The sequence below is a fragment of the Strongylocentrotus purpuratus genome, unplaced genomic scaffold (genome assembly GCF_000002235.5).
Source record: "Strongylocentrotus purpuratus isolate Spur 01 unplaced genomic scaffold, Spur_5.0 spur5_scaffold_2, whole genome shotgun sequence".
In the NCBI taxonomy this organism is placed as follows: Eukaryota; Metazoa; Echinodermata; class Echinoidea; order Camarodonta; family Strongylocentrotidae; genus Strongylocentrotus; species Strongylocentrotus purpuratus.
The window spans coordinates 39,262,461-39,280,070 of NW_022145605.1; the positions used below are offsets into that span (position 1 = coordinate 39,262,461).

Sequence of the window (17,610 nt, forward strand, 5' to 3'; positions counted from 1 at the left end):
GTCGGACATATGGTATTGATCAATAATATTGTAAACACTGCCAATGTCAGTTGGTCAATGTGTTGAAAAAACACTTCTTTTTAGAGCTACGTACAGTGTTCAATGAGAATTCAAGACGTTTAACATGTCAACGGTAAGATTTTTCACGAGGAAATAGCTTAATTACATTTTGTCATGTTCTAAACAAATATATATAAGCTTGGCATATTGAGATTGTGGCGGTGGCTTTGCCTTTGCTACACGAGAGAGGAGATCCTTTCGTTCAAACATGGTGCTCGCTCGCCCCCGGTGTACGACCGGGCACCAACTAATGGGATACCGCTGACTGACAGCTGAAGAGATTAATCGTGCTTTGCCACGCCTACGCGGCTGTGTAGACTTTTCGTTTTTTTAACATGTTAGACCAACTGAATTGTTTTATTTTTTAATTTTGTTTGTTTGTGTGTGTGTGTGTTGCATTGTTTTGTTTTTATTGTCTTGTGAATTAATATTATCAATGACAACTTTCGCTTTCGCCATCGCCTCGGTGTACTACTAGAATACTTTTCTGTCTCCAGGCCTGGGGCTCCTCTCAAAAATGTGTTTTACGTCAAACTAAAACTAAAATTTCTTACAGCGATATTTATGTATTTTATTGCTTTTAATTGGGCTTTTTGCTATTTTGGGGGGGTTTACCATGTTTACAAGAGCTCTTTTGGAGCTTTCAAGAGCTAAATTGCGTACCGCGCCTTACAAAATTCTCCAGATTCTTAAAACTTTAAAACTTCTTTAAAAGGGTTATATTTCTTAGCTAGGGGTCTAGGTGACTGTAAGTTGTAACGTCTTTTAAGGTTTTACTATTAGTTTTTTCCTTCAAATTACAGGTAGATCTACCACAATTTCAATAATACTCTTCGAGATTTCAAATGCTGTAAACGTGTATTGCAAACGGTAAACTTGGCATGACAATCCAAATACTTTTTAAAATAGATATTGTAAAGCGTTGCCAATTTTGGCAGATAAAAGTCATATCTGATTTTTTTCCCCCTTCTTTTCTTCCATATACATTTGAAGATTTAGATTTTTTCCTCATGTCTGTACATTCATGTACATGTATGTACCTGACTACCTCTACCAGCAACTTTTAAGAAGAGGTTCATCAATCACTTTCACTCTCCAATCTCAAGTACTTTTAGCTGCTTCTTAGTGGAGATCTAGTTACCATGGCAGTGCAGAACAATGTTGGAATTTAAATAGGAGAGAGAGAGAGAGAATGGGAGGGGGGGGGGGGGGGGTGGTTGCAATGTTTTGCAGTGCGATCGGGATTACTGCAACAAGGAACAAGGATTTCATTTTATTTCATTTCATTTATGTTCGTGTTTCTCATGTTACATACTGTATACATTTCGAAATAAAGTACAAGTTGTTTTTTGTGTGATAAAATAACAATCAATAATACATAATAAATAAAATAAAGATAAAGTGGTGAATATAGAGCACTGATTTAACTGTGAGAAATATGATGGGACGTACATGTACATGAAAGCAAGCTTGTAAAGCTGTAGGCTCCAGTGAAATAATTTGTGGCAATGAATGGAGGACGGAAAAAAATAGTGACCAATCCAAATAAGTCAAAAACTAAAAAGGGAAAGAAAAAAATAGACATGTGGTGGTGCTGCTTATATTGCATCGGAAAAATGTAATGACGTGACTTGTGAGAATTTGCGTAATAATAAGGAAAGAACTTTCACACAGCAGTTAATTTTGTTATTATTTGTGAGTAGTTCTCAGTTTTACTGTTCACAACATGCTTTTGTGATTATTATACTGGTAAAATGTTGTATTGTTTGTTTATAAATACGTTTTCCTGCCCCAGTTGTCTTCATTAGATGTAGATGTATTAATAGATGTTTATTATTCTGCCATAGTTCTATGTGATTTATTTGCTTATTTTGGTTCTCATCCATGAACAAGTTGAATTAGCAAAGTTAGAATTTATTCAACTATTTTTAATTATCTTTTTGATATTTTACCAAATCATGAATTCCAAGGACACCAAATAAATTTATGTTGCAAAAATATGTACTGTACACCTCATCCTCCGGCCTCTGCCCCTGGTGAAATATGACTATAAACAAGAACCTCTGATTTTTTCAGCACATAATACTGTCTGTTTGGAGTCAGAAAGGCTTTAACTCTTAACACAAAATTAATATCATTCTGGCTCCAAACATATATTTTGTATGTGTGTAACTTTGTACAATTGCCATATCCTCTTGGATTCTCTGTACTAAAATTGACTACAAAGGATAAAAAGTCGCCTATATACAGGCAACAAATATTGTATGCGTTTTGTTGTTCAATACAACATATATTCACCCTCAAATTGAGAATTTGTCAGTTCATGTATTTTGTTATATTGAAGGTCAGAGCATCTAATACTGATACAGATACATACCGGTAACGTTTCCTCTATTATTTTCTATACTGTAGCCCTTAATAGACCCTTCAGCTCACGGCAGTACTGCTGGTACGTTTGAAGTGACTGAAGGAGACCCCAATAGCAATGCAGACAAACCTGGCACCTGGTATGTACAGTGTATATTTAATTATCTGTTTGGCATCAGAAGGGCATTAGCTCATATATTACAACACAGAGTTAACACCCTTCTGTTTCTGAACAGACAAAATAACAAGCAGATTTTTACATGTGTAGTAGCATACAATACTCATCAAAATCCTAATGCGCTTTAATACATTAGTAATGTAGAATATTGATTGATTTATTCTAAAAGATAAGTACAGTTGCAGGTATAAAAATGTTTATTTTAATATGATGTACTACAGTTATGTGGGACAATACACAATACTATATGTACAAACTGTAAACTGACAATTACAAAATTAGCAAATTGCATTTTAATCATAAGCCCTTACAAAGTTACAAGTTAGAAAATTAGGTAATGACAAATGACATTGAAGCAATTGGCTACAAAACAGAGCAAACATTGATGTAGTTGGATACTCTTCACTATTATAATATAAACATAAAATTGAATTAATATGACAGAAAAGAGTGTGTTTCAAGAATCTCTTGTAGATTTGCACAAGGGGGCCGTTTCTCGAAACCGTCATAACTACAAGATCAACGACATCTCGACACTGTCACGCAAATTGTCAGCTAAGTGTTTCACGAAGCCGTCTTTGCCAAGATGAGCGACAACTTCCACGACAATGAGTTGTCACTGCTCCGAACCCGTCATATCTTTTTAATTGCTGTAAAGCGCCATCACAAGTCAGTTTGTTGCTATTCCGTGGGCCGCGAAATCTACGATTAGTTTCACTATCATTTTGAGAAAAATATAGACGAGTTTGGTACGTAATTCTCTGGGATGCGAAATGCAAATGTAAAGAAGTGATAATACAAATTATACAGAAATTTTAAAAAGCTGAATATAAACATTAAATCACAAATCATTAAACTATAACGTATAAATAAAAGAGATAAGAATGTTACACACCATTGTCCATAGTCGATTCATAGTCTTTCTTAGGATACCATCATACCTTTGGGGCCTATGTGCATTATTATTCCCTCTCTAATTACTTCTTCCAAATTATATTTTCAATATCAAATCAATTATATAACGAGTATTTATGAGACTCTAGAATAAAAACTGGCTGAGAAAAGGTATTTTGCCTAAAATCTCTCGTCACAATAAACAAAAAAAGTATGTATTGATAAACTATCACATTACGGTATCCTTCAACTACCTTTTGATTCGATTTCCGATAAAAAAACACTCACTGGTTTTTCTTCAATTTAAGAATCTTTACAGAAATATGCAAATCGTTTGATGATGTACATTTGATAATGACACTATTTGTTATTTATTTTAGGAGAGTTTATATGTATATGTTTCTTTTTTAACAATTTTAGCCCCAAAACTTGTTTTGGGTTATTCGTGATAAATCAAATGGATTGTGACAAAGACTATGTTCTTGAGCTGATAGTATAGAGGTATATCGATATCATGTCTGTCATGGCTTTGTGAAACGGTTTATCCACTTCATGACATCTCCGTAGGTCGCCGACAAAGATATGACTGTCATGGAGTTGGTTTCGAGAAACCAGGTGATTTTCAGGCCCTCTGATCAATTTTAACTGGCATCCCTGACTTGCAGCGTAGGAACATTTCGAGAGATACATGTAGTTTCATCTCGGTGTCACTCTCTGTGTTTAATTGATATAAATGTAACAGAGGCCATTAGGGGATCATGTTTTACAACAAAAAATTAATAAAGTCAAACATGAGTGGAAGGCATTTAGTAATATTGCTCATACATTTTATTCTGTGTTTTTTCTGTTTAAAGCCAGAAGGGGGTTAACTGAGTATTAAACAGACCATACATGTGTGTGTTACATTATGAATATGAAGAATACTTATCAAGACCCATGTTCTTATCATTTGTCTTCACAGGTGGTTCCTGAAAGCAGAGCTGAAGGAATACAGAAACTCTCTGCTGGTGTCTTTTATACTGCTTCTAACTGGATCAGGTGAGAGTAATGTTTTATAATTTTGTATCCTTTTTTTAATATTTAAACTGTTTTTAATCTAATTCTAGTATTGGTAATGCTTTGTGTTAAAAGAGGCTTGTAGGAATGAAGAACTGAGTTTAGTCTATATGCAAGTTACATTAGGATTTGTGAAATCATGCACTGAAACCCTTTGTAAGGAAATATTATACCGGTACCCATCCTTGTACAGGGATGCAACATGGTATAGGTTTGAATAGGCTGTACATGTAAGTCTAATAATAATAATAATAATAATAATAATAATAATAATAATAAAAACATTACTTATAAAGCGCTTACCACCGAAGTCTCTAAGCGCTATACACACAAAATAGACTGATATACAGGTATTCAGTTCAAGTTATTATTCTGACCTCTAAAGCCATGCTAATAAATGCTACCATAATTCACCTTGGCAAACTATTAAAGGTGAAATTCAAAGAAGATCACAAATATGTCAACTAATGTATCACTAGAAACTGGTAAGCTAACAGATGGCCATCGGACAAGCTTTAGGTCAACTACATATCGGGTGATTTATAAAAATACAAATACAACTACCTCCATAGCAGCTGGGATGTACTAGAGATTCAACAGAAAAATAATGATGTTTTAATGACGTCACTATATGGACCAACACTGCCCAAGGAGACGACATCCCATAGAGAATGAACATAATTGCAAAGCTATTATTTCTCAAATTATAATGAGTTTAGTGTATATAAATGTAATGGCATGTCAAACCATTCAAAAGGGGATATGACCCGATTCTGATAACTAAAATGTTTTCCTTGTTAATACACAGGATAGGGGTTAATTAACAATCAAAGAAACCAGACTTTCAAATTGAAAAAACCCCGGAATGATATTAAGGACGGCATTTGTTCCCTCTTGAAATGCCGAACATACCCCGGTGTGTGCAGCTGAATATACAATGGCGTCTTATTTTGTTTACAAGTGACAGATTCCTTTATTTTTTTATCGCTGCATTTGTCATCAAAATAAAACCATGTGCGGGTTCAGTGAAGTAAGAGAAAGAACTCAAGAGAAGATGAAAACACAGGCACTGAAAATGTGTGAGATGTCATGGGACATCGTCTGCTTGTCCAAGTCATGTCGATACTGTGATCTCACACATCTCAGCAGCGTTCGGAGAACTCTTCAGGTGCTATGCCAGGGCTGTATTTAAAGGGAAAGTCCACCCCCAAAATAAGTTTGTTTCGATAGAGGCAGAATAATAAAAAAATCAGGTGAGTGAAAGTTTGAGCAAATTCTGAATGAAAATAAGAAAGTTATGAATTATTGAAGTTGTGATCAATCAAATACAAATTGGCAACTCTTCGTTATTGATGACGGAATATATATTTGTTCCTTGCAGGGGGAGTATAGAAACATATTTGCAATTATTATATTTAGGGTGCATGTATGGTTGAAATTTTTCTTGAGGGAAAATGAAAATTTTAGATTTTTTTAGTACTGAGCAAATGGAAGTTGAGCTCGCATGATACGTCATAGAGTTGCCAATTTGTGTTTGATTGATCACAACTTCAAAAATCCTAACTTCCTTATTTTTAATCGGAATTTGCTCAAACTTTCACTGACTTGTTTCTCTCATTTTTCTACTCCTATTAAAACTAACTTAATTTCAGGGTGGACTTCCCCTTTAAGCATTTTGTAATTTATAATAATCATTACTTCAAATGTTTCCAAGCATTGAATTTTGATAACCTTGCCGAATCAAAGTTTCAACTTTGCAATAATGAAAATAAAGTTAGTTTTTAAAATCAAAGAATATCTACTTTAAGCAAAGTGCACTTCACATACAGTGTATATACATGTAACATACAGTTAAGTGATTATGCATAGGACTGTGGTTGCCTACAGCTTCATTTTCTTCTTCATCTGTACAAGGCCATTCACTTATGTATTAAAAAAAACAGCTGTGATTTACCTCATCATGTGTGCACAAACCATAATAATAATACAGTCAAACCTGCTTTAGTGACCACCTGTCTACAAAGATCACATTTTTTGTTTCCCTTGAAAATGGTTTCTTATTGAAACATGTACTAAAGGGACCTGTCTACATAGACCGTTGGTCTACAAAGACTACCTTTTGTGTTTCCCTTGGACGGTCGCTATAGACAGGTTTGACTGTATTATCCTTTTTAAATCATTCAAATATTTCTTGATATTGCATCACTTAAATTCACTGTAGATGTACACTTTTTGTTATATTTAAATCATTGCGTGTCAATTTTGTTATTTTTCTGTTGCAGCCCTTCTTCTAATTGGAATTGTACTTGAAATAGGCGTGAAAGGTAAGTTTTAAATTATTTTGAGTTAATAATAATGATGATGATGATGATGATGATGATGATGATGATGATGATAATGGGGAGGAGGAGGAGGAGGAGGAGGAGGATGATGATGATAATGAAAATTATCTCTCTCTCTCTAAGTGCCATATCGTTTGACTTTGGCGATCATGCTGTTCCACAACCCTCGGCTCCTAGCCTTCTGTATTAGTACCACTCCCAGTTCTTTCACTCCTCTCTCTTTCAACAATTTCTGCAGACTGTCCATCCAAAGTATCCTCCTTCTTCCCCTACTCCTTCTTCCCACAATTTTCCCTGTCAAAGCAAGATTCTCTAGGCCTTCTTTACGTGTAATGTGACCCATGAACTTCAACTGCCTAATCAACATGTCACGTATCATTTTCCTTTGCACTCCAGCTCGTGTAAGAACTTCTTCATTACTAACTTTGTCAGTCTAGGGGATTTTCATCATTCTTCTTAGAAACCACATTACGCAACTTTCCAAACGCTTTTTAGTATCAGAGGCTAAATTCCATGTTTCACTACCATACATAAGTACTGGGTAGATGTAACAATTCAATACACTTATTCTGGTCCTCATACACATTGTTCGATTTGTCAGAATTTTGCCTAACTTTGAAAATGCAGATTTAGTGAGAGCTATCCTTCTCTTGATCTCTGTCTCGCATCTGGCATCCTCGGTAATCATGCTGCCGAGGTAGTTAAATGAGGAGACTTGTTTAATAGTCTGTTCTTTCAGTTTCAAGTTACATTTTGGACTGCTCTTCTTGGATACCACCAGGCACTTTGTCTTGGTTTAGTTGATATCTAGTCCCATTCTCTCACTTTCTTTTACAACTACATTTAGGAGTCTTTGGAGATCTCTCTCTGATTCAGAAAATAAAACAGTGTCATCAGCATATCTAATATTTGTGATTGAATGACCACCCACTTGTATCCATTTTCATCTTCCAATTCTCTTAGAATGATTTCACTATACATATTGAACAGGTCTGGCGACATAACACAACCCTGTCTGACTCCCCGTCTGATGTTGATATATTCACTACACTCTCCTTCTACCCTGATGCATGCAAACTGATTCCAATATAGACTTTGTAGCAGTCTTAGATCTTTCCTATATATATCAAGCCTTTTCAGCTCTTCAAAAGAAAATGATAATAATAATAATAATGATTATTATAGTAATACTAATAACAATAATAATGATTACATGTTCCTAGATTCTCTCTTATTTGTATTTCTTGTTCAAAAATAATGTTTCGTTATTATATTTCTCTACATAGATCATGCAGCTGGTACCGTCTGTATTGTCGCTGGGGTTCTTATGTTTATTCCTGGATGTGAGTATGTGATACGCAATAACAGTAGTCATGACATCAAAATGAAAACACCTTTTTTACAAAATAAAGTAAAAGCTTTTATATCCTTATGTAGAAACATTTATTTGAAGTAGAAAAATTTATCGAGATATCTACTACCTTTTTAAAGGTATAAATAATTAACTATCAAAAGAATTTAAGAAAATAGATTTATAGTAATGCCAAATTAGGGGAAAATAAATTGATTAAAATTTGCAATTGAAAACAACAACCACCTATTAATAATGGTATCAATAGATAAGGTTTGACAACTGGTCTTATCAGCAGTCTCAGTAAGGAGAGTTACAAATAGGTAAGTCAAATTGGTTCACTGCTGCTCAGATCTGTCACAAGATTTTGCACTATGTTTTAGTATTTCTGTTTCATGGCCTTAATCATTAACAAAATGACATGTAGCTCTGGATTGCATTTGTCAACTATCAGTTCGAATTGCTGATGTTCTCTTCAATCTTGTTTGCATGATCAAAATGTCTGAAAAAGAAAATGGGGACAAATGCAGATTTTCTCATTTCAAAGGTGCATTTTTACTCCCAAACTCCAGAAATTTCCACCCCATCCCAATAAACTCTTTTTGTTCTAGGGGGGGGGGGGGGGATTGTGGATGGGGTCATGGGCCAGCTGCGCCTGCTCTCAAATTCTCACATACATCCTACTACAATGAAATTTAATATCTTTGTTTTGCCCTGTTTTGTTTTTCTTTTCTTTTGATCCACGACAGTGTACTACACAGGCTATGCATTCTTTGCCACAAAGGGCTATCAGGGATTCGATCTGAGTAATCTAAAATACTTCCGGCTCAGTAAATGATGTCACAGCTGAATTACAAGTATAAACAGAAATATATTCATAGTCTTCTTACTAACTTGGACTTCAGCAATCATTCAGTGGCACCTGTATATTGCTGTGGCTGGCAGAGGGGCATACGTATGTTATGTGTGTTATGTTCTGTTAATAAGCAAAATGTTGTCAGCATTCAAATGCCCGTAGCTTCAAAACTTGGTGTATATTTGATTAAGAAACAAATTAAATTAAGTAGTTTCGATCCATTCTCTCTATCTTTTTTTCTTAGTTGATAAAGAGAGAATTTCTGTTGTCTTGTTTTTAAAATGTGATAATACGTATTGAGCAGTCCAAATCTTAGTTATCCGAAATATGCTTTGCTTGTGCACGCACTTACAACCTTTTGCCAACAGGTCAATGATATAGAGACTCTGTGAGGAGGGTCACAACTGTAGTCTTTATAAGCAGGTGGTCATCTTTTTGTACAGGTTTCACTGAGAAATATTTTTCAATTAGATTGCTTTTTAAGGGAAACTAAAGTGTGGTCTTTATAGACAGGTGTTTTTTTTTTTTAGATAAGGGTGGCTTTTAAAACAGGTTTCACTGTACTGACATTTAGATTGCTGTTTATACCACCAAAAGGGTGCTATTGTTCATAACCGTGTTGGACAAACAAAGGCATGTTTTTTTTATTGAATGCTTATGAACTGTCAAATGAAATACAATGGAGTAATGTTAGCACCAAGATGGCAAGATGATTGGAAATGTGTCTCACAATTGATATTTGTGATGCATGTTTTTATCAAACTTGACATGGTTAGGTTAGATTATAATTCATAATTTCTCCCCTATTTTTTAAATCTTCAAATTACGTCTATTTTTGAATGTGCTTATTATTTTGCTTGTGTGACAAAAGATATGTGGTGAGAATATGTTCCCATTTTAGAGTCTGAGTTGGATTAGTTAAACTTTTAGCTTTTTTATACAAGTGTATCTACTCTTGCCATTCTTAGTACAGAATGAAAGGAATCCAAATGGTTCTGTAGAATGCTGCTGCTTTATTTTTGGAATATGCTTTGATGTTCTATATTTTACAGTATGTATGAGAGAAGTAGGAGGATTATCCTATGGGATGTTAGATTCAAACTAAGAAATATATCAGATGATTCATGTTGTTAGTATGGATATCAAGCTGAAGCCTTTTTGTAGAATGAAATTTTTTTCAAAAGGATATGTTGAATGAATGAAAATGAAAAGACAAAAGTTGGATGGAGCAAAAATAGTTTTGGGTTGCTAAATAGTCCATACTGGAAATGTTCTTGTTGCATAATTTGTGAGAAAGTATAATTGAAGAAAAATTGGTCTGTAGTAATAAAAAGTAGGTGCCATATACAGTATTACAGTGCTTAGCTTGCCTGAAGCCTTTTGAGAACAGTAACATAGCCACTTAACAAAAAGAAAGTAATTTTATTTTTTAGACATTTAGATGAATTTACGAGCAACAAGAACTTGTCGTAATATTTGGCAGCTAGCCAACCCAAGGTTTACATAATAAATGGTTATCAAAAGTTAGTGAATGACAGAACTGAAATATATTGCTGTGTCACAGTTATGTTATTATGCATAAACTACTCTTGAACTCTGATAGAATTTTTGTTGTTGATCAAATTCCCTGACAAGCAACTTGGCATCAGATTTCAAAAGGCCAACCCACACCCCCCTGTTTTTATCTAACGGTATTCTAAGATATAAGAATGCATCAGTGATTTAAAATGTTTACAAATTAGGAAACAGAAAAGGTTTTCTATCTCCTTTAAAAAAGAATTACAAAAATCAATTAATAATTTTAAAATTTTGTTAGGCCTACAAACTTAAGCATTCATCAAATTAAAATGTTTTTCTTTTTTGCCGATAAAAATTAGGTACCCCCCCCCACCCCATTTCCCTCTAGTGATGCATGACATTTAATTAAAGTTTATTGCCCGCCAGCAAGTGAATATTTTGTGGTATTTTTTATATCATGTAACTGGTGGATCTGTTTCGTCTAGGTGTTACTGCAAAATATATTATAACTTCAGGGATGATATTCAAAGGAGATTGTTATGAATGATAGGATTTGAAAAGTACTGGTAGATGGATAAGTGCAATTTCTATACAAGATTTCAGCATGGGTTTTCATTTGTAGATATATGTGGAACTACTTTTTATTCTTATTGTATGTATTCTAATATTTATATATATATTATTTGAAGGTCAGATTTGCTTCTTGATAGAATATTTTTATTGTGCATTTACATTCAATATGCACCTTTTTACCAGGTGCCTAATGACAAAATCTTACATTCACGTTATGATTTATATTTTCAATAGTTTTGTGGACATGTCATGTTTTAGTGGTTCCTTCACTTGACTCTCAATCCAAAGGTCGAGGGTTTGAATCCCAGCCAAGCACTAACATACTTTGGCAAGACATTAGTCCACATTTACCACTCTTCACCCAGGTGTACATTGGTACCTGCTGATTATGGCTGGGGTAATAATAATTGCAGGGCTCTCAGGAGGAACAGCATTGATGCTTGTGAGACTTCCCTGGGTAATCAACATTATTATTATTATTGTTAACATTGATATGGTTAGAGTTCAGACGGAATACATATGGTGTTGTTAGATCAAACTAGCCTTAAAGTATACCAATCACCTAAAACATCATTTGTGCATGGCAAGAATGTATAAACTCAACCTCCTAAAACTTTAGTCTAAGGGCTAACGAATAAGGGGTATGTAGGAATAAAAATGATATTAAAGCCTGTGGACGGAACCCAAGTTGGACTTAGGTTCAATGCCTCTTTACAGAAGTACTAATAGAAGCTATTAGCGACAAAACAGGGGGGGGGGGATGTTTTTTATTTTTTTATAATAATTTTATTATTTTTGTATAATAATTTTAATGATTGGTACACTTTAATTTGGAACTGAACTACCCTACATGCAATATGCATTTCTGACTATTGATATGAAGTAAGACTGAGAAAACTTGTAAATATGAATGTATTGTAAATTTGGAATATTACATTTACATTGCATAATATGATTGCATGAATTCTATTTGCTGATTATATTTTAGTTTATGCAATATTTTGTTGGTACTATGAGGCTGAATGTAATGTACTAGTATATAGTTGTGCGTTACCAATATTTATCACCTTGCGTACAATTCTCAGATATATTCCAAGCTTTTAAAGGTTTACTGGATGGTCTGACGTCTGCCCCTGTGGCATTTCTAACAGTCTGTTCTAATAGGGTTAGTGTTAGGGTCGTAGATGGGTTATTAGGTTTTTCAGGTTAGGGTTAGGTATATTTGTTTTGTTCAGGGTTGCAGTTGATAATTCAGTTAGTATTGAAAATCAGCCTTGGAGCAATTGCCACTTGAGCATGTTATGGGCCATAAAATTGTGAAATCTGTCTAGACAAGATTAGATAATATTGTTAAAGGAACAAACTGTTTGTCGAAGGACAACATGTTTTTAAAGTGATCTTATCTTTTTATATTCTAGTGTCTCCATTTCAGTATATTGAATTACATTCCTATATTCTTATTTAAGTCATGGTGGTCTTCCGTTTATCAGAGTTAATGATTCACAAATTGTATGTGCTTATATGGGAATGATATGCAAATATTTTAGTTGATTTAATATGTATCCATACATATGTGAAGTGGTATGTATTTAGAGTTTCTTAATTTGAAAATGTATTTATGTGATCACAGGATTTCTTCTTCATTTGTCTTGTATTCACATTCTCTGTCTTTCAATATTATTTTTGCAATATGAAGGTATATATATATATATATATATATTTATATATATATATATGTAGATGGTACCTTTATGTTTGACTGCATGTACGGCATTTGATTTCCTGCAATAATATGTGTAAGTTTTTATTCAAGTTTATGGTGGTAGTTGAATATTTAAATGTATATGGAGGCATGATAGCTTAGTCATTAGAGCAGGGGTCTCGTAATCCGGTGATCCGGGTTCAAAACCAAGTCAATGCACTAGTGCCCTTTGGTAAACTAACCACCACTATCTATCTATCTATCTTTAAAGAAGAGGCAAGAGTTGGGGAGGAGGAGGAGGAGGAGGAGGAGGAGGAGGAGGAGGAGAAGAAGGAAGAGTTGATCTGTATTATAGAATTGTGTAAAGTGTCGGCTACATCATTCCATACAAGTCTTGCACATCTAGATAGTATAGTCTCTTTGAAGTTTGTGTTATTGATTGATCCATCTTTCATCAGAGTTAGTGGTTATGGTTATTTACACGTATTTCTAAAATATGCCTTCTATATATGCTGCTCTGTGTACATGTACATGTATTTGATTGGGGGGGGGGGGGGGGGGGAGGGGGTAGTCCATATAAGGAGACCTGTATTTTATTCAGTGACCAAAATCAGTCAGGCACTAATATAGCACTAACTTGTTATAATGTGCAGGAAGTTTATATTGTCTGTTTGGAGCCAGAAGGGTGTTATCTCATGTACATGTAGGTTATTACAGTGTTACAGGCCTTCTGGCTCCATACAGATGATTTGTTTATCTGTTTGTTTGTTTGTTTTCTTCCTGTCTATAACAATGGCCAACATAACTAGACCCATCGCGCCCTAACCTCAACCTCATAATCACATTCCGCCTTAGTTTGTACAAGTATGTTTAGAAGGAGATAGGGATGTGTTATTTCATGTGAAATTAATTAATGTTTCAAAACTGGCGATCAAGAAATAAAATCGTGTTTTTGTCTTCTGCAGTTAGTCTGAATGACTATCGTTCTGAAGTTATTGCTATTTTGTATTGAACCTTGATGTTCTCTTGAAATAGTTGTATGTGTACTGCACGTACATTATTGCCAAATTAAGTATTTAATTTTCTTCCATTTACATACAAACTGAAAAAGTTTTAAACTACATTTTATTACATTGTATTTTATAAAAGGGTGATCTATTTATATTGGACATGATATTTGTATTATAAACCTTGTGTAGAATAAAGTTATACATACATTGAAAGTGAAGAATGCATTCAAAAGGTATCTGATTTTACAGTGAGAAAGAAGCTTGGATTGTTGAGAGAATTTGTAATAGATTTGAGAGAGAGAGAGTAGAAGAGAGGGGGGGGGGGGGGGGTGAAAAAGAGAAGATGTATTTACGATGTATCAGAGTCTAAAAACTTACATATTTGTGAAAAGTGACCAATCATAAACAGTTTATTATCTTTACACAAGATACAACTGCAAACGTAAAGGCCCCATGCGATTCCTCAAGCGCTTCACCCGTTCAAGGTGCGCATATTTTTTTTGTTTTAAATGATATTTTATTTCCTTCCTCATAATTTCACATAACAAGAAATTCACATAACAAGAAATTATCAAATTAAGCAATATAAAACAAGATCTTTGATACAAGACATTTCATGAGTTACATCAATCAATGAACATAGAAAAAAAGGGGGAAAAAAAATTCTTGCATGTGACAGTGTATAATTAAAATAACCGTAGAGGAAGGTTTAAAGTGTAGATTTTTTTGTTTTAAATGATATTTTATTTCCTTCCTCATAATTTCACATAGCAAGAAATTCACATAACAAGAAATTATCAAGATAAGCAATATCAAACAAGTTCTTTGATACAAGACATATCATAAGTTACATTAATCAATGAACATAAAGGGGAAAAAAAAAAGTCTTGCATGTATCAGTGTATAATCAAAATAACAGTAGAGGAAGGTTTAAAGTTACATATTACCATCCTATCACAACACTCTCACACCCCCCCCCCCCTCTAGCCCACCCACACCACACCCCCTTTCACACACATAAACAACCATACAAACACAAACACACACTGCATGCAACCTGTTCCCTCAACTCACACCACAGACTCTTCACCCCCCCCCCCTAACCCACCCATCTCACACACCCTTCACGCCGACACACACGCTGCATGCAACCTGTTCCGGTTTGTCCACCTGTACACGAGAGAGAATTAATAATACTACTAATAATAATAATACCCACATAATACCCACGTCCATTAAGGTAAAAATGCATCGATTTGTTCCCATTTCTGTAAGTGCATCCCCAGTTTCCCCTTTTTGAAGGCTATTTTGTATTCCTCGTCTCTGTAATTTTTAAGCATATGTACTGTTTTCTGTACAGATGGCAAAGTTCCTTCTTTTCTAGAAATAAAAATGATATACTTTACTAAAAATATGATACAATTTATTACAAATATTCTAGTAGTATTTCCGGATATTCCCATAAATATGGGTTTCCAATCATCAATGTCAATTTCGATTAAATGTAACTTTTGAATTACCTCCTGCCATAATCTTTTAACTTTAAGACAATCTAAAAATAAATGTTGGTATGTCTCTACTTCTAGTCCACAAAGGGAACAAAAATGGTCTGACTCAAAACCAAATTTAAAGAGCTCTCTTTTCGTATATACAGCCCCTTGTAGTTGTTTGTATTGAAACTCTCTATGTTTATTACAAAGCATTGCACCTTTCATCCTTGTGAATGTTTCTTTCAACTCCGTCATTCCAAGATCAAATTGACAGTTGCCATCTGTAACATGTAATGTATACTTTTTTGAAGGTCTTCAATGAAGTAATCATATAACCGCCTAGATTTTATATCACATAGTTTCTGTAAACGTCCATATATCATCAATTCTATTTCAAAATTTTCAATGTCCACTTCCATAAAATCACTTTGTATCCATTCGTTTCTGATTGCTGAAAAGATCTTTTGAATTCTAAGCAAGCTTTTAGTTGCAAAACCCAAATTTAAAAAATGTAAGATCGGTTTTAAATGACCTCTGACAATTATATCGGATGCTTGAAGTATACCTTTCTGAAATAGTTCGACATCAAAAAATGTTTTATTGCTGAGACATATACACTTATTGCTAAATATAATCGGATTTTTCTTATTTTTTCCAAAGTGTCTGCATTTATCTAATTCTTGCCATGCCTTCAACATGTCTTTATAAAAAGATGGTATACCCTTCAAGTCCATTTTATTTATATCATAATTACAAAGAAATATAATTCGACCCCCCAGTGATCTGAAAAAGTGGTCAAAGGTTACTTTCCAACCTGAATACTTTTCTCCATAGAGCAACCGTTTGATCCACATTATTCTCTGAGTCTTGATAAATATCTTAAAATTCGTTACTCTGAGTCCTCCAGCGCAGTAATCTTGATATAATATTTTCCGTTTTATTCTGTCTCTCCCTCCCCAAATAAAATTAAAAGAAATCTTTTCGATTTCTTCAAAAATGTTTTGTGGGACTGTCATAAGAGACGAAACATAATTTAGTTTTGAAAATACATATATCTTCAACAATTTAATTTTGCCAAACATCGTTAAATCTCGTTGCTTCCACCAACCGATTAGTCTTTTGATTTTGCTCAAAATTTCCTTATAGTTCAAATCATCTTTTATTTTGGAATGACGTGCGAAATATACCCCTAGGATCTGTATATGTTGTACCCTATGTCCAAAAAAGGGTAAACCCGGCCTATCACTTTCCTCTCCTAACCACATAAAATTTGTCTTATCCATATTTATCTTCAATCCAAGTTTTTGAAAACTTTCTTCACTTTATTAATTGAATCCATATCTTTTAAAAACAATGTAATATCATCTGCATACAAAACTTGCTTTATTTTTTATTCCCGAATCCTACCCCTTTAATGCTCTCATCTTTCCTAATATAACGAGCTAGTAATTCGATAACTATTACAAATAAATATGGAGATAGGGGGTCGCCTTGTCTTACCCCTCTATTAATTCCAAAATATCCTGTTGAGTGTCCCCCGTTCATCACGCAACTGCTAACATTAGTGTAGAGGGTTTTAACCCAAGAACACAAAACTTTACCAAACCCAAACTGTTCCAAAGCTTTAAATAAAAGTTTATGGGAAATGCAATCGAAAGCCTTTTCAAAATCTACGGCAATTAAAAAGCCTACAGGTTGATACAAGGACTGAAAGAATGTATCATCAATTAACCGAACCGCTTCCCCAATATTCCGATCTTTAACATAGCCCACCTGATCGTAATGAATAATATCCTCCAATACCTCCTTTACCCTTGTAGCTAATACTTTCGACAATATTTTATAATCTACATTTAAGAGAGTAATTGGCCTATAGTTTTTCATGTACAAAGGGTCTTTGCCTTCTTTCTCAATTAGTGTAATTACCCCCTGTCTCTGTGAGTTTGATAACATTTTTGTTTCAAAACTTTCATTAAAAGCCTCCACTATTGTTTTCCCTAAAATTGGCCAGAACGTGAAATAAAACTCAGTCGAGAAGCCGTCATTGCCTGGTGATTTGTTCCATTTCATTTCCTTTACTGCCTGATAGCATTCTGCCAGTGTTATTTTGCCTTCACAATACTCTTTATTTTCTTTACTTAATTTGGGTAATTCATTTAAGAACATATTTTCAATATCCTCTGTAATTTCACCATTTTTACATGCATATAAAT

At 34.1% G+C, this 17,610-nt stretch overlaps 1 protein-coding gene across 1 annotated transcript; it reads left to right on the forward strand.

Moving 5' to 3' along the window:
- Window positions 1–6: 6 nt before the first annotated feature.
- On the forward strand, window positions 7–12,393 carry LOC105443658 (transmembrane protein 134-like). The gene is made up of 6 exons (XM_030992416.1): window positions 7–133; window positions 2,473–2,567; window positions 4,461–4,537; window positions 6,838–6,879; window positions 8,184–8,240; window positions 8,998–12,393. Exons 1-6 carry the CDS (start codon window positions 125–127, stop codon window positions 9,084–9,086), a joined length of 369 nt encoding a protein of 122 aa, XP_030848276.1. The 5' UTR covers window positions 7–124; the 3' UTR covers window positions 9,087–12,393.
- Window positions 12,394–17,610: the final 5,217 nt, after the last annotated feature.

What these genes read in the sequence shown, in the direction of transcription:
- LOC105443658 (XM_030992416.1), top strand. An exon ending in ACTGCTTCTAACTGGATCAG is followed by an intron (nt 4,538 to 6,837) that starts GTGAGAGTAATG and finishes TTTCTGTTGCAG; the next exon opens with CCCTTCTTCTAATTGGAATT. An exon ending in TCTTATGTTTATTCCTGGAT is followed by an intron (nt 8,241 to 8,997) that starts GTGAGTATGTGA and finishes GATCCACGACAG; the next exon opens with TGTACTACACAGGCTATGCA.